We start from the raw sequence: 25,243 nt of genomic DNA, 5'->3' as shown, positions 1-25,243 counted from the left end.
ATTTTAATCAATAAATTTTTGTAGTGCACGAAATATAAGCTTTTAGCAAATCATATAAAAATATATGTTTTGTTTATTTCGACTTCTCCTGAAATTGGAATCAGCTATCGCGTTTATAATATGCAAGTTTATGAATGTTCACAATAAGGTTCCAGTTACATGGTATTGTTATGTAAGCTAATTTGGAATTAATTTCAACTAGTTAAGATTTAATTTCCATTTATCAGCTTAATAGTTGGCAGTGAAGTACAAAAGGAAACATTAATTTGGCTGTTAGCTCACTGATTTCATGAATTATGAAATAGAGACGTCAAAATATAAAAAAAATATTTTTTTTTTTTTAATTTGGAATATACTACAAGATTTACTTTACGTATGTATTTAATTTGGATTTATTGTCAAACCTTTTATTTCTAGGAAGCTCGGATAAATTTTATATGAGTATATTAAAACTTTATTAATAAAATTTGAATAAAATAGAGCGCAGGAAGTATAAAAAAAACTACAAAGAATATTAAAGAGCCAAAGTATACCGTCATACTCTAGTATTTGCCACTTTTTAGACTATTCGAAAATTGAATATTTCCATTACTGAGGAAAATAATAGCTTTTCTATGTGTGTCATTGCAAAGCACACAAATTAACTAACCCTTAATAAAAATAGCTAAATGTAATAAAAAAAAAAATGCTTAATAATTATATAAGCAAAATATATGATACAATACTATTTGAAATAATTAATATAAATTAATTCTAGGTTTTCGCTATGATACTAAGTATTTCTATAATTCTTTCACTATATATTTGTAAATAATTTTAGTAGAGAACGATTTTATAAATTTTAGACCATATTTGAACATTTTATTCAATACAAATTCATATTTTACATATATTTACAATGTCTTTCAATGTTTTTCATAAAAGTCTTTTGAGCTTCGAAGTCATAATAAATATCATAAATGCTTGATGATTTTAATTATTTGAACTCGTTCCTTTCGAAGGATTGTTTATTTGGTTTTTAATATTTTTATACATCTAACTACAGATTTTTAATTCATACTTTTTTTTTATAATAATTATAAAAAACAACTATTAAACGACAATAGTAACTTTACAAGTAAATGCCAAATACAAAGACTATACTATCTTGTACACAAAACTATATTAATTCGCACGAACGACTACGAATTATTACATTACAATTTATCGACATAAAAATTTGTATAATCAAACCAAATATATTATTTAAATAATAATAAAAAAAATCATTCAGGTTACATATAGTTCCTACCTTGATAATTTTCACGTAACAAACACTCTACAATATATTTTGTGTAAATTATACTCATAAGGATAGATGAGGTATGCGGTGAGTTCAATTATCTTTGAGGTGTATAGAACATTAACACCGAATTGTCTCGACCTAATTAGTCACAATTGCCATTTATAATACTGGTCAATTCCCTTCAAATTTAATTAGCACGTAGAGCTAATTTACTTTGCATAGTAACAAGACGTTAGGCTGTTTTTATACTGGATAAAACATTATTAACATTCGAACCACAGTATAAAAAGAATAACGAAATATTTATTGGGAAAAATATCAATACACATAGCTCAGGGTCACACAGAAAACGCTTATGACAGATAACTATTATAGTATAGCAGAATGTGTTCGGTCTAACAACAATCACAAGTAATACAAAGAGTAAGAAAGCTAACGTGCAACAATACATTTGTCTCTTTCTTACAATTCATACGTTTCGATTTCCCCTGAGTATTTTTATTAGCGAAAACGATTATTACGATACGACCATGGAATCCGAATAGTCGAATCTCCCGAGCGCCGCTTTGTTACCTGCTTTACTTTCGAAGATTCTGCCGTACGAAACGCACTCTCACGGCTACTCAAACTCCACGGGCGTCGGCGTGAGCACGTCGATGATGATGTCCTCCATGTTGGGCAGCACGAGGACCTTCTCGAACTCCTTGGTGAGTTTCTGCTCGATCCAGTTGGAGATGTGCGCGAAGCGGAGCGTGCGGGCGCCCACCGCCGGCCGCGCCTTCAGGACCAATTGGGGGTTTGTTGAAAATCTGCAAACAAGTACAATTCATTACTTATACGGTAGTTGGTAGTCCTCTCACCGGAAATTAAAATTAAGTCTTTTTTAAATTATGTAATTTTATATTCTTGTTAATCGAACCTTTGAGGTGTTGGGGGAAGAAATAATGATGGAAAGTAGTCGGAATCGCGTATAGTAAGTGCAAATATAAAATTATAAATAAGATATAAGTGTTAATAGTTAATTCACTATATCTCTCACCCGATCCACAGCCTGTCGTGAGGGGGCGGAGGCAGGTTGATAGCGAGCCTTCCTTCTAAGCCGTTGACTTCTAATTGTAGTTTAATGTCCGTATTAGACAAACCTTCCATTGCACGTTTTACGTACTTATAGTCCGTTACCTGCAAGGAAATAATAAATATATAAATCGTTAAGATGTTATCATATGTCGCACATTGCTACATATAGTCTACAGTACGCTTAGCTAACGTAGACGGAGCGGTGGCGACAGTAAAACAAATATTAAATTATAAAAATATATATAACAGAATAAACGCGTTTAAAAGTATACATTTTTAAGTTTGCCACGATGTCTTAACGTAGCGTCATACACATATCTTTTAATATACAAAAAATATTGTCTATTTGTGTTTTGTTTTCTATGCATTTGCATAGCACTTAATTACATAGCACTAGCAACAATAGATGGCATGCGAATCGTATCGGATAATTGTTTCTAAAAAAAAGTTAAAAAATATGTGCAACACTACACAGTGCGGGCACATAAAATTAACTCCTATAGAGGTACTATATGTTTAGTTTTAAATTCATTTTTTATAAGGAATAAATTGATTTGCGAGAACTTAATCAGATAAAAAATGAGGTTTTATACCTGTTGAAAGTATTTATTCGTGGCTATCTTGTCCACCATTCGAAGGAACTTCTTCTTTGAAGAGCCACCTTCGTTCGTTGATGTCCTGCAAGCAAATATAGCTTTAGTAAACTCACTAGCTAAGATTAGTTTGTTCTCCATGTCAGTAAGCAAGAAGAGCTTAATTTGCATAGCAAGTACGAGAAAGAGTTACTATAGAAGAATAGAGCGAGACGGAGAAAGATGAAAGAGAAAATCATATTTCCTTGGCCAAATATATATGGGATGACAACAGGATGTCAATAAACATCTACACATATAATAAAATTGGAGCGTCTGTTTGTAATATTAAAATAACCCATTTTTACTAAATGCATATGTATGTATACATGGTACATATATCAAAATAAGACTTTTTACAATTTTTGTCTGTCTGTCTGTTTGTTGCGGTTAATCTCTGGAACGGCTGAACCGATTTCGTCGGGACTTTCACTGGCAGATAGTGGATGTAATAAGGAGTGACTTAGGCTATTTTTTTTTGGAATTGTATATAGGAAAAAATAAAATCACACTACTATATCCAAATAACTTAAATTCAAACAACGTGCACGAAGTCGCGGGCACAGCTAGTATATAATAATCGTAGTGTAAAGTGTTTACGTGGACTCCGAGACGATCATGTTCTCAGCGCTGTCGACGGGCTGCACGGGCGGGCTCTCGTCGTCGCTGCTGGACTCCGCAGAGTCTTCTACGTCGGAATCGTAAATTGCTGGCTTTTTCCTCTAATAAAAAATTGTATATAATTTGCAAAGGTTTAATAATGCACTCATATTATTATATAGCTTTTAATTTGTGTGTGACGGAAATAATAATTCACAATTCACTTGATAAATATGAAATGAAAAAAATATTCCTTTGAGCATATTAACTCTCTAGATTGTGCAATTTTTTGTTACAGTAATGATAAAATTCAATACTAAATAAGGGCAAAAAAATTAACATGCTCACCTTCAGCTCCGGAGAAACGCACCCCGTCTGCGAGTCGAAATTGACCTCACTCTCGATTATGTTCTCACTCGTACCGAGTAACTGATCCTCCAACGTGATATCTGCGAATTAATCACACAGCCAAAGTCAAGGAGCACCGCGAGAAGTCGGCGACCGCAAGCGAATGCAACGTTACAAAACAGCACTAACTCTTCTCCTTGAGCTTCATGAGGTTGATCTGCGTGAGGATGGTGATGGTGGCGCCGCCGTCGTAGCGCAAGTGCGCGTGCAGCCACACGCCGCGCGCGTCGCACGTGGGCGCGCCCACGCCGCACAGCAGCGGGCACGCGCCCGCCAGCCGCAGCTCCGTCACCACCAGCGGCGACATGAACGACGGCAGCTGCGCACACGGAATGGTGAGGGAACGGTGAGGGGCCGCGACACGCGAGCGACGCGAGTGGGCACTGACCTTGAGCGTGTTGAGTTTCCGCTGGATGCGGTTCTGCAGCCGCGCGGCGGTGTTCGGGTCGCGCGTCACGTCGTACATGAGGCGCGCCAGCAGCGTGTTCATCCACGTCAGCTCGGCCGGCAGCGAGCGGCACTCGCAGTCCGGGGACGAGCTCTGTGTCTGCGCGGCAGGCGATTACATCCGCTGATACTTTACGTAGTCATGGCAGTGGGGGTCATCGAACCCGATTCATTTAAAAAATTATTAGAATAATAATACGGGTCGGTTTAAAAAACATCCCCATAATGATTTAGAGAAGAATCGTGATTATATATTAGAATCGCAGCTTATTATTTATCAAATCATGGAACAACAATATTAAATAGATGGTAAATGAGAAAGAAAGATATAATTACTTATAAAATGACTAATGTTAATAGACACAGATACAATGTTTAATTATAATATAAAACTTACACGTTTTGAATAATCTCAAACCAAAAAAAACTGAATTACTTTATCGATTTCTAAAATCGTTAAACATGAATGCATTTATTGTTAGTTGTTTATAAGTCGAGTTACATGATAAATGGCTAACAAATATCTAATATTAACATTCCTTACTGACAAATGTTTTATAGCGGTTGTATTGTGAAAGAATACTCTTAATTTTTCCTTATTGTCTATTGCTCTTGGTTTTATAGCGTCTCTAGTTGCGGAGAAGGAGGAGTTACTAAAATTCAACTCAGAAATGAGGAATTTTCTAGAGAGATCAGTAAGACTAACGTCCTAATATTGTCTCCTATGAGAACGCCGTCGGATTAAATCGTTGAAATTAGGGAAATACTATTACGCTGTTGTTATGAAAGGAATACGTGAACGTGTCGTCACTGTTATCGACGACACTTCGCAAGTCGAATTTTATTAGAAAAACAAATTACAGTTGACAGATATACATCGTTGAGTAAATAATATTCACGTATATATTGAGCTGAACATCCTACAGATCCTACAGATCCAGAAAAAAAAGATATTTCCATCTAAAATCCGATTTATAGAGAAACGTCATAGATCACATAACAAAACGCTTCCACTTACAGGGGCGAATCAGCAACGCTACGTGGGAACGAAACGAAAGCAACGAAACAGCGCCGAGCTGCTAGTTACGTAATGAATTAAATTCATCCGCTATACAACATTCATCAGTCGGGCTGGTAGTAATTAGTGCATGGTCTAGTTTAACTTTACTCAAAATGATAAAACACGAAATATCGAACATCGCCTTTTTTCTTCTTCTTGTGCTTGGAGCGCTCATGAGGAGTCGGCTCTAACTGGCACATAACGCCTATATCCGCTTTTTGTTTCGTTGGAACTTCATGCGTCTGTTATATATTTTATTATTTAAAAAGTGTAAAGGATATTTTTTTCTAAGGATAAAGGTAAACGTTAAGAATTCGGACTACTAATTAAATATTTTTGGCTTAACCTTATACCAACGTGCTGCGGACGAGGAGGAACTATAGTAACTAATAGTCATGATGTTAAGTCTTTTAACATTTTTTTTTTTTATAATAAAAAAGGACAGATACCATTTTTTTTTAAATAAATTCAAAAATCGAATAAAATTAACAATACAAATGACACTGTCACCATCACACAGTGTATACAGGTGGAGTAAAATTAAGTTTAATTATACGTCAATAAAGGATTATATCAAGATTTAGTCATTTCAATAGAGTTTTAATTATTGATTATCAACCAGCAGTCACTATGTGACTGGCGGAATAAATTTACGATCGTTGTGTATATGAAAAGGGACAAATTCAATTCAAAAAAATTCCAATGATAATAAATTTAAAAAAAAAGTATATTACTACATAAATACGATGGAATGGAGAAAAAAACTTACCTGTATAATTTTCTGCAAATACGGCCAGAAGGTTTTCTCGTAGGACTCAAAGATGGAGGGCGCGGGGTGCGACGGAGATATCGTGACGCCCTCCGTCACGGAATCGTTTGTTTTACTCTAAAACAACGTTATCTTTTAAAACAATTCCTTTATTTTTAACCAAATGTTTCCTACATTTCGGAATTCAATGTTCATCCTAAGCAAGCGATTGAACGTTTGCTCTTAAAACTGTTTTGTTTTGAAATAAAAGATAAATCTAATATCAAGACCGTATAATACATGATGAAACTTTTTTTTAAACTAGGTATAAATGGACAACCACCTTATGAGTCAATCCTAAATCCAACGTAACCGGGTTCCAGGGAGACCGGATAGCTTTTATAGGGCTTCCTTTGTATGAAATCGTTTTTTTATAAGATATAACGTGCACCTATGAAAAGTCACTGTACTTTGTGCACACATGAAGATATACCTTAGCAAACGCGACAGTGTCCTTCTCTGACAGTTTATACACGGCGAGCTCTATTCCGTCTTTCGTCTCCTGTGCGTTGTCGCTCGTAGACTTTTCTTCGGAGCCGGAGTTGTCTACCGACGCGTTCGCGTTCGCTTCTGAGATCGCTATCATGAAACGACGGTACCTGGTCAGAACAAAAAAAATGATCATCGGTATAAATTTCTTGCCATTCTTTTTTTTATATCATTGGTCGGGGGACGACCATATGGGCCACGTGATGATAAGAGGTCACCATCGCCAATAATGCAAGCCCATCTATGTGAGATATGATTGAATGGTACCTGGGTAGGTACCAAACCTGGTAACACGCACTCGTCTGCTATTACACCACCATACAGCAAAAGATACTTAGTTTGGTTGTGTTCCGGTTTAAAGAGTGAGTAAGTCAGTGCAACAAGGCAAAAGGGACATAACATCTCAGATCCCAAGGTCGGTGGCGCATTGACAATATACGTAAGTAATGTTAAAAAATTCTCATAGCGCCAATGTATTTGGTCGGTAGTGACTGTTTACCATTATGTGACCACCTACATTTTACATAAAAATTACGATAAATTAGCATTCAGCATTCATTTAGGTAAGTTAATAAACAAAGGGTTTCAGAAACATGACCGAGTTTTACCATTCGTGTTTATCTCGCCCCGTGCGTGCGAACAGATACAGGTGCGAGTGCTTGTCCTTGGATTGCTTCACGTGCACGCTCCACTCCCCCTCCGCCGCACCCTCCACTCCTGTCTCGATTTCCTGCAACAATGTGTCTGGGTTTGAACCCGCAATCTTCGGTTAAGATGCACGCGTTATAACCGCTGGGCCATCTCAAATATCGCAACTGTTTATATTTCGTATCATTTAAAGTGTGGCGCCTGTAGACATAGAATTATACGAGTTTGGATTTTATAAGTCCAAAAAGCTACGAGAAAGATGGCTCAGCGATGTGTGAAAGATTACACGAGTAAGATTTTGTTATTGAATGAATTTGAATGAACAAAACTACATACTAAATTCTTACTCGTTACGAGAAATATAGAGTTGAATTGAAGCAAATCACTGGTTATACACCTTTTCATGACAGCGATATCTCACATAGAGCTTACAAAAACCACTATCTAAGTTTAAATTAATATCTCTTCGTAGACATGAATATATTATACTTTGTTTCCTACATATAATATGGCAAAGTGCAAAGACCTTCTCGATCGAATATCAATATCAGTCCCGCGTAGATATCCCCTTTGAATTGATCGAAATAATTAAACATCGCTTTCGCGAAAACTTGTCTCGGAAATCAATCACCCATTATCCGTGTTCGAAACATATCGAACGAAAAACTTACCGAACACATTTTAGTAAATTCATTCAAAAAATTAGAACTAATTTGAATTAGCTTTAAAGTAACTTAATTAATATTTTCCTTATATTATTTAATTATAAAATGAAATTAATTTAATTTGTATTTTACAATTTTTGAAAGTTGCGTACATTTTAGCAGGATAAATGGATATGGATAAATAAGTAGAACTAAGTATGAAGTGATTCACGAAATTTGCATACTCACGGTTTCTTCTAAAAATTCCTTAATGCGTGACAGTTCACTTTCATCTAAATATTCGTCATCGTCTTTGGTGCTGGTGACAGACTTCGTGGTGAATTCTATTTCAGTCTCGACCGAGTCTTCCGGTTGAGTATTTTTATCGGATTGACCTTGGTTTTCTGGTTCCGTGCACGTCGACGTGCTGTCTATTTTCTTATCTATTTAGAAAAACAGACAGATATCATGTAGTGCAAAATTAATCTATGTTTATATTGATCTGAACGAAAAATATTCGGTGCACTTGTAGCGAACTTGGCATTTGAACCGAATGGTAAATAGCATTTGGAAATGGGGGAGATACTTTATCTATACTAACATATATATTGCTACTGTGTGTGAGTGTGTATGTGTGTTTGATGAAATTTGGTATGAATTAAGCTTGAACTACAAGGAGGACATGTGTTGTTCATTAGCTATTTAGGTCAACTAATACCTGTCGACCAACCCCTAAAACGCGAGCGAAGTCAACGCAAACTGTCAGAGGCAACTGTTTCTATAAAGGCGTTTCGTTAAGTTGTCACCATTGTGAGAGAGCATTTTAAAACAAAAAAGCAAAGCCAGTATGGTACATATCAAAGCTCTATATGACTGTTTTAATTATATAGATTGTTGTAATGTCATGAACCTGAGAAACCCACACGCATTCACTGGAGTAAGGAAAAATTAATCGATACAATAATGAGTAATGGTTTTTCACAAAAAAATTACATGTATTTGACACCAATAGGCTAGGCATTAAGGTGCTAATTTTAATCTTATTTGGTATATAAGGCAGACTAGCGAATGTTAGACAAAAAAAGATAAACGTAATAAAAAATATTAAGGATGTGTGACTATTATTAAATTGACATTCATATCAAGATAATTCAATAAATTATACAAATTCTTCAGAAATATCCCATTCAAACTAGTTTTGAATGACATTTATATGATATTGTTAGATTACAATACTTGTTTCTGTTTAAGTACAAGTCACATAAAAATTTTAAAAATATTTACGCCCAAGGTCAACTTTGTTGACGACATTCATTTTAGATTTTATTTGAACCAATGAGACAATCAAACAGGACAATATTGAAAGAAATATAAAAACAAAAATGCGTCACGTGACACCCGGTTGGAATCAAATTGTTAATAAAATTCCGTGTGAATTAAAACAATAACAAAAAGCAACATTAAATAAAACCATATATACTAGAAAGAGACATAGAAAAAGAGAGAGAGGGAAAGTGACCTGAAGTTGCGTAGCAATTTTTCCTTACGTGCCAATTTCCGCGAGTTCACTTTACAGTATCCGCGTAAAAGAACTTCGTACCAAACACCGTTGACACTTCAAGATTTGCGTTATAAAATAAACTCACCTCTATGCATTTTCCTAACTAATCTGTGTCGCAGACCTTCTTTCCCAGTTTCTCCTTCATTGTGTGGAATGCTATAAATAAGCAGGAAACTTATTAAATATTAGGAATAGTAATACATTGTTATGTCCAGATAGTGGACTACGTTTCACCTGTCACATGCATTTCATCTTTCACATCCGAACAAGAGATAATTAAGACGAATCTCGTGAAAACTCAGTCGTGCCCTCGGTAGAGGCTAATGAACACAATCAATTTATTCGATATTATTTTTTTGACTTAGGTAAGTGTAGTTTGTCTTGGTAAGTCAAGCTCATAGACAATGGTATCGTAATTTTTTTTAACATCCCTTTCATCGCCTAAGCGCCATCCACCTTGGGAACCGAGATGTAATGTCCTTTGTGCCTGTAGCCTGTAGTTGCTTACTCATCTTTCAAACAATACAACGATACTAAGTATTGCTGTTTGGCGGTAGAAAATATTATCAGTGGGTACCCAGAGAGGTTAGCACAAAGTCCTAGCACCAAATATTCTTAAAGTATTAAAATTTATTCTAAAATTAAAACTACCTTTTTTCTTTCCTTCTCCATATAAATTTCCTTTTTTTCTCTGGACTAGTATTCGTTTCCGTGCTCTCCGTCTCGAGCGGCAATTCCTTATTCTTTTTCTCTAATGACTCGGACAGCTTCCTCTCCGCCTGGGTATTTTCTTTCTCGAGCACTTGAATCTTCTCTTTTTCGTTTAAAATTATGCAAATCGGATATTTTTTGCTCCATTGCCTTTGTGAAAAATATTATACATATTTTATTGAGTCGTTAAAGTAGGCTAACACTTTTAGACACTCAGCTCGTCCAAATATAGTTGACCTATTATGAATCGATTTAAACCATTTAACCTAAATATGACAAGATTAATTTCGTATGAAGTTTTATCGTATAGTTAAAAAAACCTATCTATACCTACCTATTGGAATCCGTCGAACTTTAATCATGCACAAACCAGGTTAGTGTGATAGTGACCTATTAAATTTGAAGTACATTTGCTTGGATGTTATCGAATTCATCTATATCCTAGTCGATTCGAAATCTACATAAACTAATTGTTTTTTCATAGATGCGACTGACAGGCGTTTTTTATCCGCTGGTATAAAAATACTATATAAATAGGATATAAAACACACAACGAATTATCACTGTACTCTCGACTGCTTCGATTTTTTTACATGTTTCCCGCAATTTATATGACTATGTCTGATTTCGGTCTCATATACCTCAATGTTAAGTATCATAACAATCGATTCAGTGGTTTATGTTAGGAATATACCATATTATTAAAAAGTAGTCGGCTATATATCTGATCTTTGATTAGATTTCGCCCAAAAAATTCGATCGAGTTTTAGAGGTTGGTTGTCAGGTTTTAATCACAATATCTTTATAAATTTTATCCTTAGCGTTATTCTGATGTATAGGCTATATTATTGTAAATTTTCATTAAAATCCATTCAGTTGTTTTTGCGTGAAAGAGTAAATTTCTTATGTGTGGGTGCATGCATACAATTTTTTCGCCTTAATAATATTATTAAGGATTTGACACTATGTCAGAATGTCAGATCTCTTACAGAGTCAGTACAATATAAATAATAACTAAACATGACTAAGAACTTAATAGCGATAATCATAGAGTTTAGTCGTATTGAGGTATTTATATTTTTAATATAATTATTAGATATACCCAATATTTGTCTTGTAAATATAATCGATCATATTTGGTAACTTCCATGTCCATTTAGTTCATTATAATCTTAATTATAATAGTTTTATAATTAACTATTAGATATCAATCAGTGTTAATGCTGTTCCCAGATAAGCGATTCTAATTCACTTAACGAACAAATCTCATTGCTTGATCATTTTGTCTTTAATTTGAAAGTAGTTATCGAATTGATCTCAATTCATATAACAAATTGGTTGTTAATGAATAATGGCTGGTGTTTACGAGACCTCTTGCAGTCATTCAACTGGTTCAACCTCATTTCACGGGCGCTAGTTACGGAATAACGAACAAAGGTCAATGACCGTTTCTTTTCAAACGATTTTTATAGTACAACAATATCTTTGACACATTTAAGGGGACAGATAGATACGTTAATTTTAAAATCGGAGCATGCCTTCCTTAAATACGGAGACCGTATTAATTATTTATCAATATGTATTAATTAAGAAGAGTTTTTTTTTTATCAAAATTCAAATTTTAATCCATGTATAACTTTCGAGCTTAAAAAGTGTGTATATTAATTTATTAATCATTCCGTTCAATATTATTCAACGTTATGGCAACATTTTAAAAAGTAACAGACGAATTCTTAAACTAGAAACATTAACGTAATATAATATCTTAATAAGTTATACATATATACATATAGCTGTATAATTCTAAGCAGATTCTGTAGGAATTATTTAATATTGAACCGGTTATTTAATTAGCTCGATTCAAGGTCAAGACATTTGCGTGTGAATATTTTTTCTATTATATTTAATAGCTATATTTTAAACAAAATTCTATAAATAAATAATAGTTCGTTTGCCTATTTGTATAATACATAGCGGCCTTAAATGGTTCTGAAACGAAATATAAAATCCAAGGATATAGGATAGGATCCGTTCCCTCCCTTCTAATAATCCGTCTCAGGACTATAAAAACTATTGAGTCAATGTTGTGTAACTTTGCATACAGGTTGAAAGAACAGATTTCCTGATCTCGCTACGATTCTGTTGGACTATCGTGTATGACTTAGGGGATACTATTATTTATTGCTATATGCGAGAATTCCTAATATTATTCCGATTGGATATAGTCGAGATGAATATATTCAGACGTATTCTCGTTTCGTCATTCACTCGAACATTCAGGTCAAGATAATATCATTACCTTCAGAGTTAATTATAATTATTATTGAAGTGGACATAACATAATAGTATTAGTATATACCAGAAGCATAATATAGCGTCTACCACAGAATAAAACAGTTACATTAAAAATAATGTATCATGTTCGCAGTACCGAACCGTAAGTTTAGGGGGCTCAGTGCTAACACTACTTAGGGTCCCACCTAAGACATATTTGAACGTAGACTTGAATTATATTAATTGAATGGGTTTGATTAATTGCAGGACTCGCAGAGATGCAAATCATAATATCTGTTTCATTTAATAAATTTATGGTTTCTTTCGCATTATCGTATATTTTTGACTTTGACTTGACTTAGCTGGGGCTCCCTTGAATCCACTGGGCCCTGGGCTGAAGCCCAAAAAGCCATGTGGTAGATCCGGCCCTGCATGTTCGCATTGAATTGTGGATACCAAAGTTACCCGTTGTAGGGGCGAATATTAAGATCAGTCTAAGTGGAGAATCCATTAATATCCATACATATGTACATCCATACGTTCTAAGGGTGCCACTTATGTCTTCGGCAGTCGGCTGAAAAAGCTAGCGATATTTCCGTATGGAATTGTTAATTCGATTTTCCGAGCTCGAAAATGCACCAGAACACTTTCGTACCACGATAAAAGACGATAAGACTTATCATTGAATATATATTGACTAGTTATTCGTCCCGAAATTTTACACGTATGCCACGTGTAAAATTCACTCAAAGTTACCCCAAACACTTTGCCTCTTGGAGTTTAGAATTCCAATAATACTTGTTATAAAGGATCTATGTTGCGAAAGGTTAACTATGTTAAATTTCTAGTCAATCGGCCATATGGATCATGTACCTCTTGGTATTTCACTTTTATATAAATTAGAACAAGAAACAGTAAGTAAATTACAATCGCCCTTACTCGGTTTATTATGTTTCAACAATTGGTTCATACTTAATTAAAATTTCTTACAATATTTGACAAATTTAATTCCTAATAGGCTTTCTCTTATCTTATTACATTAAAATTTGTTTAAAGACAAACATACATCAAGTTACTGCTAAAAAAATGATTTTTAAATATTCCCGTTTAAAGAAATCTTTCATGAAACATCTCGATGACAAAATAACTTAAGTACAATGGAACTGTGATAGTTATTATGTGAACACTGAATAAAAATTCAATATTAAAATAATTAAGTTTCTAAACGACCTTTATAATTAACCTTTTTGGTGAATTATAATTACTATAATTGTGTAATTTACATATGACAGTGTTAATAAGCGTTGGAGGTCTGTTTATAGGCATGACATGTACCAAAAAGCAAAGGATCGTATGTGAAAATTGTGTACATCGTTGAAAACCATAAGAATGTATATATATTCATATTTTATTTTTCTATTTTTGGTTTTGTGACTAATTAGTGATAATAAATTAATAAATACAGTAAATTTAAATTTTTAATTAAAGTATATCATATTAAATTTGTGTAATGGAACAGAGCTGATGGTTTTAGTTCTATCGACAACTTTTTTTTTTTTAATCTATACGAAATGTTGCTGGATTTTTATTTTTTATTTTTGACATAGAGGTAACTTTGAGCCTAGTTATAGACATATCGATTACGGGATTTACTATTACTATACTATCAATTAATAAATACATTATTCAATTTGGTTACTAGATAACTAAGCAGAATCTCCACAAAAGGAAAATCGGATATACGAAAGTTTTGACACATGTTATAACAAACAAATAATAGTACGTAATAATTTAAAAACACACATGTATATTAATATTAAAAAACCTGCATCTAGCTAGATGTACTTTAAGGTTTTTAATTGTAATTATTATTTTAGTAGTCTTCGTATAGAGTGATAACTTACCGTCTCTTAACGAGTCCCTTGGGGAGCAATATGACCTTGGCGCCGGTTAGGTTGTACAGTCGGTGTTGGTAGAATGTGACCTTCTCGATCTTCTCGTCCCATAGCGCGCGCTTTGCTATTTTCGTTTTCGTGTATGATATGCGCAAATTGCATCCTAAAATAAAAACACTGTGTAGGCGTCGTTTTCAAACTTTTTTTTTCGTATGTTGTTGACCTTAATCTACAACGTCGATGGGTGGGGATGATTCTTAAAATACTAAGTATTTGGAAAATTAAATGGAGCTCAATAAAAGCTAAGAATAGGCGCGACTTAAGGGTGCTTTCTGTGAGACCAGACGACTCGGTTTAGGATGTCATTGATGACAGAAAGATGGACTGACGTGTGTAAGACGTCATACGTCCCGGCGTCGACGGGTCGTATTGAACAAAAATCGCGTTGTATAGTCTTTTGTAAATCAATCAAAAGTATGTTTAAGAAAAAAAAATCTTCTAAAGAATTAAAATCAATAAAATACTTTATTCAAAAAGAGAAGCATTTTAAAAATGTAATTTTACAAGATTGTATTTAATGTGAAACTATCACCGGTTTAGAATGTCGATTCTACCGAGAATAAAAGGCAAGAAACTCAGTAATATCTTTTTTATCCATATACAATCAACGAATACTAGCTAAGACTCGGACGAACAGAGACGCCATGAAAAAGTTAAAATTTGTATGGAAATAGAGATTAAACTTCTAGTCAATTGCACAGGAATTGTTGCAAATAACTGCAATGTCGTTTACAAATTGTACATTACTAGATGAACCTACGGCTTTACCAGCTCGAAATTTATAAAACTTCACCTATATCACACAAACCGTCAGCGACACATTTTATCTCCTCGAGGGGTGAATTAAAAATGTCTTTCCCTAGGACTCAAGCTATTTTCGTACCGAATTTCATCTAAATCGGCTCAGCGGTTTAAGCGTAAAGACGAAACAGAGTAATTTTAGCTTTTATAATATTAGTAAAGATTTATATAGAGGGAGTTAAGATGGCTGACTGTTTAAAACTCGTTAATCTTAGCCCAAGATTATATTTTCATAATATATTTGTATGTAAGTTATAAGCAAAATAGTTGAAGTTAAGACAGCCAGGCCGTGCTCAATCACCCTTCACGCGTAATACAACGCGTTTGTAAAGTTTGAATTGTACCTGGCGGATTCAATATAGATATAATATTTTGATGTACTTTAATAGTGTTTAAATAATATTTATTTTATTATTTAATTTCAATTTTCAATAGGAAATTTTCAATTCCATGGTAATTGGCCGTGGTCGCTTATACTTATGGGATGGTTTCTGTCTGTCTATGAACAAACGATTATTTTCACCGTCAACACGCCGCCAACCCTGGGATCTAAATTGTCATGTGATTGTATGGTTGGACAACTAATTAGTGGATACGACCTTTAAGGTTTCCTATATACATAATTATAATATAGTATAGTCTAATGGCTAGATTGATAAAACCTTAAGTGGGGATAATAAAAAAATGCTATAAGTAATACTTAGTAGCAGCTCGGTATAGGGATGTAGACATTGTACTCCCGTAAATGACTTAAAACATTTTTATCCGTGTCGGTTTGACGCCCCATCGGATTATCAGAACGAGGGAATCGCGAATACACCCTCATCGTTAGCTAGTCTTTCGAGATCATCATTTCAGACAAACTTTAAAGTATCTGAACTAAAATAATAAATAGGCTAGAAAAGTCGCCTTAAAGTCAAGTTTACCTACTTTACATAATAAATCGCTTAGAGGCTTGAAAGATAAGCTCGGAAACAGCTTGTTGAATTTTAATATGTCTTTGAAAAAACATATCACAATACAGTATAAAATTTGTAATATTAGCATTAGCATTGTAGCATTAGCAGCCTGTAAATTTTCCCACTGCTGGGCTAAAGGCCTCCTCTCCCTTTGAGGAGAAGGTTTTGGAGCATATTCCACCACGTTGCTCCAATGCGGGTTGGCGAAATACACATGTGGCAGAATTTCGTTGAAATTAGACACATGCAGGTTTCCTCACGATGTTTTCCTTCACCGCCGAGCACGAGATGAATTTTAAACACGATTTAAGCACATGAAAATTCAGTGGTGCCTGCCTGGGTTTGAACCCGAAATCATCGGTTAAGATGCACGCGTTCTAACCACTGGGCCATCTCGCCTCTTTGTAATAGGTGAATATTTATAAATAACCACTTGTATTGTTATATTCAAAAGTATGCTATTTGAGTATTATGTTCTTTAGTCATGAATTTAATCTAATTACTAAAACAAAATTTGTTAGTTATGATATAGGTAACTAGTTCGCATGCAACAAATTACCTACAAAGCGTCCTCGTACCATCCATTATTATTAATATAATTACCAATAAATTATATTTATTTAGGGGAATCGTTTAAATATCGTGCGTTTTAATTTTAGAATAAGACAATCATTTGTTTTGTAATTAGTTACGATAACGAATCTATTTATTTGTCATCAGACATATTTTGTTGTTTTTTTTTTATCGTTCTGAGGACAAGGTATCGTCCAGTTGAGCCTCATTTACTATCTTCTATATATTATAACTAAACTGAGAGGCACAGTTTAAAAAAATCAATACGAAGGATTTATAATATTAGCGTATCGAACCTACATGTTTATTTATAAACTTAATTTTTTTTTTTAATTAGTGTTTTATAAAATATAAATTATTTTTTGAAAAAAGATCTCAATGATATTTTGTTACCTTTTAGTTTTACGCTTGTTTGTTTACAGTAAACACGCCGTGGCCTGGGTCATTCAATTAGTTAACTAAGACGTAGCATTAGTGGTCTTATTTAAGTACTGTATGACGTATGTATGTATGACTAATTAAGGTAAGCACGCGCTTCAATTATCTTATCATTGTTAATACCTAATTAAAAGTAACCAAAATTTCGTCACCATCACATTTAGGAATAGCATCATTAATACATACTTATTTAAATTGTAATAAAACAAACATATATAATACGATTAGAATACGGTGGCTAAATTAGCTTATTTTGCTGTATGTATACCTATTTTTGCGGTGTCATATATGAAATTTGAATTCTTGGAAACCGTGGAGGAAAACTTTTTTTATATAAAAGATCGAATCTAAATAATCATTTTGTCTGTGCCTTGGGCGGATCTATTGATTATTTTGACTGAGTTAGTAGTTTGCTATGTGCCTGTATGTGTTTATGTATTTTTTTATAGAATTGATAGGCGGACTGGCAAATGGACCACCTGACGTAAGGGGTTACAAATAATGCCCATTGTTATTGGCTTTATATGAAATATAACCATCCCTTACATCGCCAATGCGCCACCAACCTTTGGAACTAAGATTATGTTCCCTGTGTTTGTAGTTACACTTAACCTTCAAACCAGAACACAGCAATACTGAGCACTGCTGTTTGGCGGTAGAATATCTGATGAGTTCCTTACCACCAGGTTTGTCCAGGGAGCTTAAGACTTATATTTGTGTATGCGTTACAATTACACATATTGTTACTCTATACCGATATGGCCCAATGGTTAGAACGCGTGCATCATAACCTATGATTTCGGGTTCAAACCCAGGCAAGCACCACTGAATTTTCATGTGCTTAATTTGTGTTTATAATTCATCTCGTGCTCGGCGGTGAAGGAAAACATCGTGAGGAAACCTGCATATGTCTAATTTCAACGAAATTCTGCCACATGTGTATTTAACCGGCATTGGAGCAGCGTGGTGGAATATGCTCCAAACTTTCTCCTCAAAGTGAGAGGAGGCCTTAGCCCAGCATGCCAGCCATGTAAATTACATTAGTAGATAAATAAATATACATTTATGGGGAAAGACTGACCTAGTTTCATTGAACTGTATTTCTTAGTTAGGACTTTTATCATAAATCCACAAAACAAATGCATCGTTTATTTATACATTCCATTGCTCCTTGAGCAAAAGGTCATACGTAATTATTACAGGAGGGCATATAACTTATGTTATTGTTTTATTGGAGTGATGTTTATATTTCTCTACGCTGACTGAGTTTCATGCGCTCGTCCTTACGAATAACGGCGGTTATGTAATCTTATACAATTACTATTTAAAATGCTTCACAATTTACATTCGCATAAAGCTTATTTATAAAAAATATATAATAAAAAATAAAGTTTTAAACGTATAACATACCTTCGAGTTTCATGAATGCGGTGGTTGTCTTATTTATGTGGTAGGTATAGGGGTCATAGTCTGGATACCGGTAGTGATTCATCCAACCCTGTAAAATATACCTGCATTACACACAAGCGGATACACACGACTTCTCTCTAAATATATTTAATATTTTTGGAGATATATGAAACTATTTTTTTATTTTAGTTTCTTCAATGGTTGTGCATGAACTCTTACGCTAATACATTTTTAATTTTATTTCATACGTAATCTCACTTAAATGAGAACACAACATACACAAGTAAAAAAAAAGGACTTGAAATAGTAATATAACAATTTTTTTATGTCATTAAACTCTTTGTGTGTTTTCAAGTGAGGTGACTACTCAAAACCCCTGGCTAATCTAGATTTACGAAATATATATCGTCTGAAATTCAACAACACAATTATAATTTTAAATATGTATTATTTAACACTTCAGCTAGCGACTAATAGTAATCCTCCCTTCCATCGACGACGGCGTCCTAAGCCGAGGTCCGGCCTTAGGACGCGGGTATTCTGAGCCTTTCAGTGGTTCCCAACATCCAGGATTGAGTATTATAACTCGCCTCCCCGCCCGGTAACGCCGTACAGGAAGGAAAATCAGTTAGAAAAAAAAATCAGTAATATTTCACGAAGAAATGAGTCAAGTCACGATATATAGCGTCTGAGGGGTTAGGATCGAATCTGCGGTTGTTCATATTGCTAGACGGCCTGTGCACCACCGAGCTAATGCTTATAATATTCAATATTATGTACTGAGACCTTGTTAAGTTCATACTCGTGTATATTAATATGTTCGTGATCAAAGTGCGTGACTTTCAAAGGAGGGTTCAATGCGTTTAATATATTACATTCTATATAAAAATAATGATTGCCTTCATTACATTTTTTAGTCAATATTTGAACAGAAATGGCCTAGTGGAAAGAATATTAGAATCTTTACCGAAGATCCTTGGTTCCAAATCCGGACCAGAACTACTAAATATGTATGTGCTTAATTTTAGTATTTGTTCTCGTCAAAAAACATCATGACTTAACCTATGAGAAACTGAAGTGAAACCTCCTTCAACCCTCTTTTTAAGGAGTTTATCGTTAAAAATAGGGTTAACTTAGTACAGCACGCACACACTGCCGAACACTTAATTTTTTCACTAATTTGCATAAGTGTGAGTCAACGCTTTACGATTGCCAATTCGATATTCAAAATATATCTATCTATAATATCAAAAAAAGTTGCACTTGAAAAACCAATTTTGACAAAGTTATTAAGAAATGTTTCAAAAGCGTATAATTACTTATAACTGTTTTACGTACTTTTGCGATTCTCTAGTATGCTTGTATATCCGGATACAATCATTGCATCGCTCAATGTCAACAATATTATATTGAAACCATTGTTAAAAATACGTTCAAATAAATAAAGAATTCTTCGTTCTTTATTCAAAATATCGACGTAAAAATAATGCTACATGAAAAACAAAAATAAAAAATTTAAAAAAAGGCCAAGTGTGAGTAAGACCACAAAGGGTTCCGTACTACGTGATCTATAAAATCGGCAAAAAAACTGTTTTATAGTATTTGTTGTTTTAGCGGCAACAGAAATACATCATCATCTGAAAAAATTTCAAGTGACTAAATATCAGGGTTCATGAGATGCAGCCTGGTGACAGACAGACAAAGAGACGGACGGATGGACAGCAGAGTCTTAGAAATAGGCTCCGTGTTATCTTTTAGGTACGGAACCCTAAAAAACGTTGCGAGATAATTACGACCTCGTTCGCCATTGCCGAAGTATACTTGAAAAATATGAATAATGTTAAGCTACAAATGTTTTTTTTAGTACAATCATAACAAAATGCATTTCAAATTGCGAAAAAAATATTATAGCATTGCAACCACATGCGGAGTGAAAACAAATAAACAACTCTGACATTGAAATTACGCGGTACTATACCAAAAAAGCGTTTGAATATCGGTAGAGTTGTGACTGTTGGTTAAATTCAATATAATCTAAAAATATCACTGGTATATCACTGGTATACTGTTGTATACAACTACAGGCACAAGGGACATAACATCTTAGTTCCCAAGGTTGGTAACGAATTGGCGAAGTAAGGGATGGTTAATATTTCAAACAGCGCCAATTTGTATGGGCGGTGGTGACCATTGAACCTCAGGTTGACGGTTTGCCCATTGGCCCACATGACGGTCCGCCTATGTATGACATAAAAAATGTAGTGCTTAATATAGCAGACCTATTAAAAAAGCGCATTGGATATATAGCTCGATACTATTATTTCATTGTAATATATTTATATATTATGTTTATCTGTTCTATGTACACCCCTACTTTTTTCCCTGTTGCGGTAGAGGAAAGCTCTACCTTAAGGTGGCCTGGAAGAGATCGCTGTTATAGCGATAAAGGCACCTCTTGTACTTCTTTCTCGAATGTAACTTACGTATGTGTTTATTGGTGTACAATAAAGATATTTTTTTATATATAAGTCATTTGTTAATTGTACATACCTCATATTTTTTGAGTGGCCTATGTTCTTTAACAGACGGTATTGTGTACGTGAAAGGCACCGAATTCGTACGATTCAATTGAAAGAAACCTCTTCGGGGCTCATCGCTGAAGTAATTATCCAACAGCCACTCCTTCAAGTTGCTCGCGAGACAGAAGAACCATATACCGAGCAAAAAACCATTCCATATTTGACAATTCGGGAACAGTATATAGTTCATCAAGAGGAATATTGTCAGGAGGTACATTGAGAATTTGAAGAAGTAGGCTTTCTGTTTCTTCGTCGGTTCCTCTTTGTGTAAGTTACTCTTGCTGGGTGGGAGGCCGAAGTTCGATGGCGGAGATGTGGGTATTGGTTGTAAAAGAGATGAGTCACGCTTTTGACTGTTAATATCCGTTTCTATCTGATTCAAGTCACCGAAAGCGTCTATCGTATCTTCTAGAGCTTCGACGCCAGATTCAACTTCTAGGCTGTCTTGTAATTCTTTTGTTAGATCAGATTCGCTGTGAGCTATAAAAATTTGAAATTTAAACATTCTACAAAACAAGCTCATAAATGTTAGTATGTGTCTATATTTATAAGATAGTGATATATCATCAGGGCCGGACCGTAAGTTTAGGGGACTCTGGGCTAACACTACTTAGGGGCCCATCTAAGACATATCTGAACGTAGATTTTAATTAAATTAATTGAAGGGGTTTGATTAATTGCAGGACTCACAGGAATGCAAACCATACGATCTGTTTAATTTAATAGTTAGAAGTTAAGTTAAAATTTGTTAAGTTACATTTTGCTGTGGAAATCACATGGAGATTATTCTGTTTCACTCGATATAGTATGCTTATGCATGAATATATCAATTGAGATAAATTACTGGTCTGTTCTGCAATATATAGCTTCTATTTGTCGCCGCAGCTTCGCTTGCGTTATAGGGGAAGGAACAACTTCTTGGGTTTTAAGTTTTAATAACAAATTTCATCAAAATTGTTTCATTGTTTTGATCGTGAAAGAGTAACAGACCGACAGAGTTACTTTTGCATTTATAACAGAAGTATAGATAGATACCATTACTCAATAAACAAACTAAATTAAAAATATATTTTCAAATCCCACTGGTTGTTCTCTATATTGATGCGGTCAACTATTCAAAGTTCAAACTCCTCAGTTGCATAATATAACTCAGATTGTCCGCCCTTAAAGCTCATAAAGTGACGATATATATATAGTCTCTGTCTATCTACCTTCCTCAATAAATGGGCTTAACTTAAAAATATTTAACAAATCAAACTGATAAATGCTGAGACTGTTTTCAAACAAACAAACAAAAACCAAACTATTCAGCTTTGCAATTATAGATAAGACACCAACTTAAAACCATTTAAAAGTAAGACGAGTAGCTCTTATCAGTTAACAACGACTTATCTGAATTCATTATAATTACCAATAATACCACAACAAAAAAAATAATGAATTACTCTACAATTTCACAATTGTAAACATTCTTGCAATATTATCTCAAGTCATTCTAATATAAAAAATAAATAAGTAATGTGTAATTTTTTTCAATTACTGTGTGTATTTTACATATATTTTTTCACTTACCTAAATTCTTATGTGTGTCATCACTGGATTCCGAATGGGTTTTGGTTGTATTAAGTTCCTTACATAATTCATACTCAGTAGGCTTGGCTGTTAACGGCTGAGTCACATCAGATAAATTCTGTATACTGCTATCTAACGATGATACCTATTGACAAAATACTTATCACAATATTGTTGAAAAAAAACCTGTTGCTTTATGTTTTATCTTTTTTGTGATTATTTTTGAGCATGATTTATTTTTATAGACCTTGATTTATTTTAAATGGTTTTTTAATAAAAAAAAAATATTGTTACTAAATTCTAATGATCATTTTATTATTTTATTATTATCACTCATTAAAGACATGGTCACACTTACAGAATATATAATAATATTTTTTTCTCTTGCCTTATTGATTGGCTGGATACATCACACATAAACTTTTCATATAAATACCTAATTAATATTTTACTTTACAATTACATAACTATATAGCAGTTGTAACCAATTAGTTTTCCTTTGTATTATTTCAAGAGGTACCCCAAATGTGTATACCCCTCAAAAAAATATACTATTAGTCAAACTAGCACACAAACACATTCAAATAACTATGTCTATACCCAGGGTTAAGCATACCAAAAATTGAAAAACCCAGCTCTGCACAGATAATAATAATAAATTAGTAATAAAAAATATTATATGAACTCTATGCTATGTCATTTTTCATTTCTTAGCATACATTTTGAAGGTAAAAATATAATCTCCAAGGGAAAATAATAGTGTAGTATTGTTGCATGAAAATTTCAATGTTTCATTACAGAAGTGACATATTGTCTTAATTTGTGAACATTGTTATGAAATAAAATATGTCGTAACATACCTGGTTATCAGTATCGCCCATGCTTTGTTGGTCTACATCTCTCATAGCAGAAGATTCTTCAGAATCAGATGTTGAATTTTCTCTTGGCAATGTTTTATCTTTTGTTTCTAATAAAAATCATTTTGATTTTAGAACACTCATAAACACTCACACATATAAATATTTGCTGTTATACAAAAAAAATAAAATACGAAAAAGTAACACTAACCTTCACCTGAACGTGTTTTCATATCCTCAACAGCCTGAGCTATTTTAAATTTGAAATCATGAAATATTTTCCAAGTCTCATTACTCTCTGGAACAACTTCTGAGATACTTCGTTTACCAAGACGGTTTAAGTATTCTTTCATTGGGGAGGATGTGACCTCTTTGGGTGCTATGGGGCTACGATTTTCTTCAGGTTTGGGATCCTGTTTTAGATCATCCACTTTCTCTGGGAGCTTTTCTGTTCTCATGGACTTAAAATATTTATCTATTATGGAGGGTGATTTCTCTGTTTTCTTTGGACTAGCACTTTCAGACCTGACTGGCGGGTCAGGTTGAGGAGTTGGAGGATCATCATCACATGCATGAAACAATTCTTCCAACTCTTCATTATTTGCATTGTATCTGAACGAAAGTGATGTGTTTGGTGATTTTCCTGAAATATAACTTTATTTTAATCCCTATAAATCAATATGTGTATATGTTTTTAACACAACTTATTGTTTACTTTAAGAGACTTATAGAAATTACTGTTTTTATCATAGAATGAATATCTATTATAAGATAAGAACAAAGAAAATTAACAATACAATAAGAACAAGCACACTTCAAAATGATTTTGTGTTATCATCTCCTGTTGTCAAAGAAACAAAAAAATAACTTAAGATATTATTAAATGAAGAAAAATAACAAACGATTAATTTTTCAAAAAGTGACGATTACATAATTAGTAAAACAGTATTCGGATATTTTTTAAATATTATTTATAAAATATTAAATCTGTTAATTATTTGTACCTGGGCCTGAAACCTCCATATTTATATCTTATCTTTGATTCCACATAACTTTTACATTCGCCTTTACAGTATTAGTAGTATTATAAAAATTACGATATCAAATATGTTATTTTATGCTATTTATTTTCCGTGTGATTAACACAACTGTGTACAAATTGTACAATGTAGTGAAAACAGTTCGCATTGAAATTTATAAAATTTGACGTTTTGTTTGTCTCGTGTCATTGTCAAATTGTCAATAGTCAATAAAATTTCAAATTGAATAATTTCAAACTTATCATAGATATTACATTAGTAATGTTTTCATTAGAATTATAAATATTACTTATCTTCAGTTGTATATACTGAAGATAAGTAATAATTATTTACTTCAATAGGGACCACTTAATTAATTTTCATTATTTTTTTTTTTAAATCAACTATTTTTGAACGAAACATGCCTTAATCTTTG

The 25,243-nt window shown here is 33.6% G+C and overlaps 1 protein-coding gene across 2 annotated transcripts; it reads right to left on the bottom strand.

The window, feature by feature from the left end:
• Window positions 1–833: 833 nt before the first annotated feature.
• LOC125065813 (testis-expressed protein 2) lies at window positions 834–24,962 on the bottom strand. 2 transcript variants are annotated; one of them, XM_047673647.1, is made up of 21 exons: window positions 24,793–24,962; window positions 24,000–24,431; window positions 23,792–23,898; window positions 22,932–23,076; window positions 21,331–21,839; window positions 18,781–18,868; window positions 14,549–14,702; window positions 10,311–10,520; window positions 9,745–9,815; window positions 8,348–8,541; window positions 7,415–7,536; window positions 6,751–6,916; window positions 6,279–6,395; window positions 5,647–5,751; window positions 4,391–4,549; window positions 4,132–4,321; window positions 3,943–4,043; window positions 3,595–3,716; window positions 2,956–3,040; window positions 2,325–2,464; window positions 834–2,094 (listed from the first exon to the last, which is right to left on the bottom strand). In XM_047673647.1, exons 1-21 carry the CDS (start codon window positions 24,809–24,811, stop codon window positions 1,905–1,907), a joined length of 3,426 nt encoding a protein of 1,141 aa, XP_047529603.1. In that variant the 5' UTR covers window positions 24,812–24,962; the 3' UTR covers window positions 834–1,904. The 2 variants fall into 2 exon arrangements, with proteins under 2 accessions (XP_047529603.1, XP_047529605.1); XM_047673649.1 differs by lacking the exon at window positions 5,647–5,751.
• Window positions 24,963–25,243: the final 281 nt, after the last annotated feature.

Source organism: Vanessa atalanta, chromosome 8 (assembly GCF_905147765.1).
Source record: "Vanessa atalanta chromosome 8, ilVanAtal1.2, whole genome shotgun sequence".
NCBI classification, from domain to species: domain Eukaryota; kingdom Metazoa; phylum Arthropoda; class Insecta; order Lepidoptera; family Nymphalidae; genus Vanessa; species Vanessa atalanta.
Note: the sequence above shows the minus strand (reverse complement) of the source record. Positions and strands in the feature narration are given on the sequence as shown.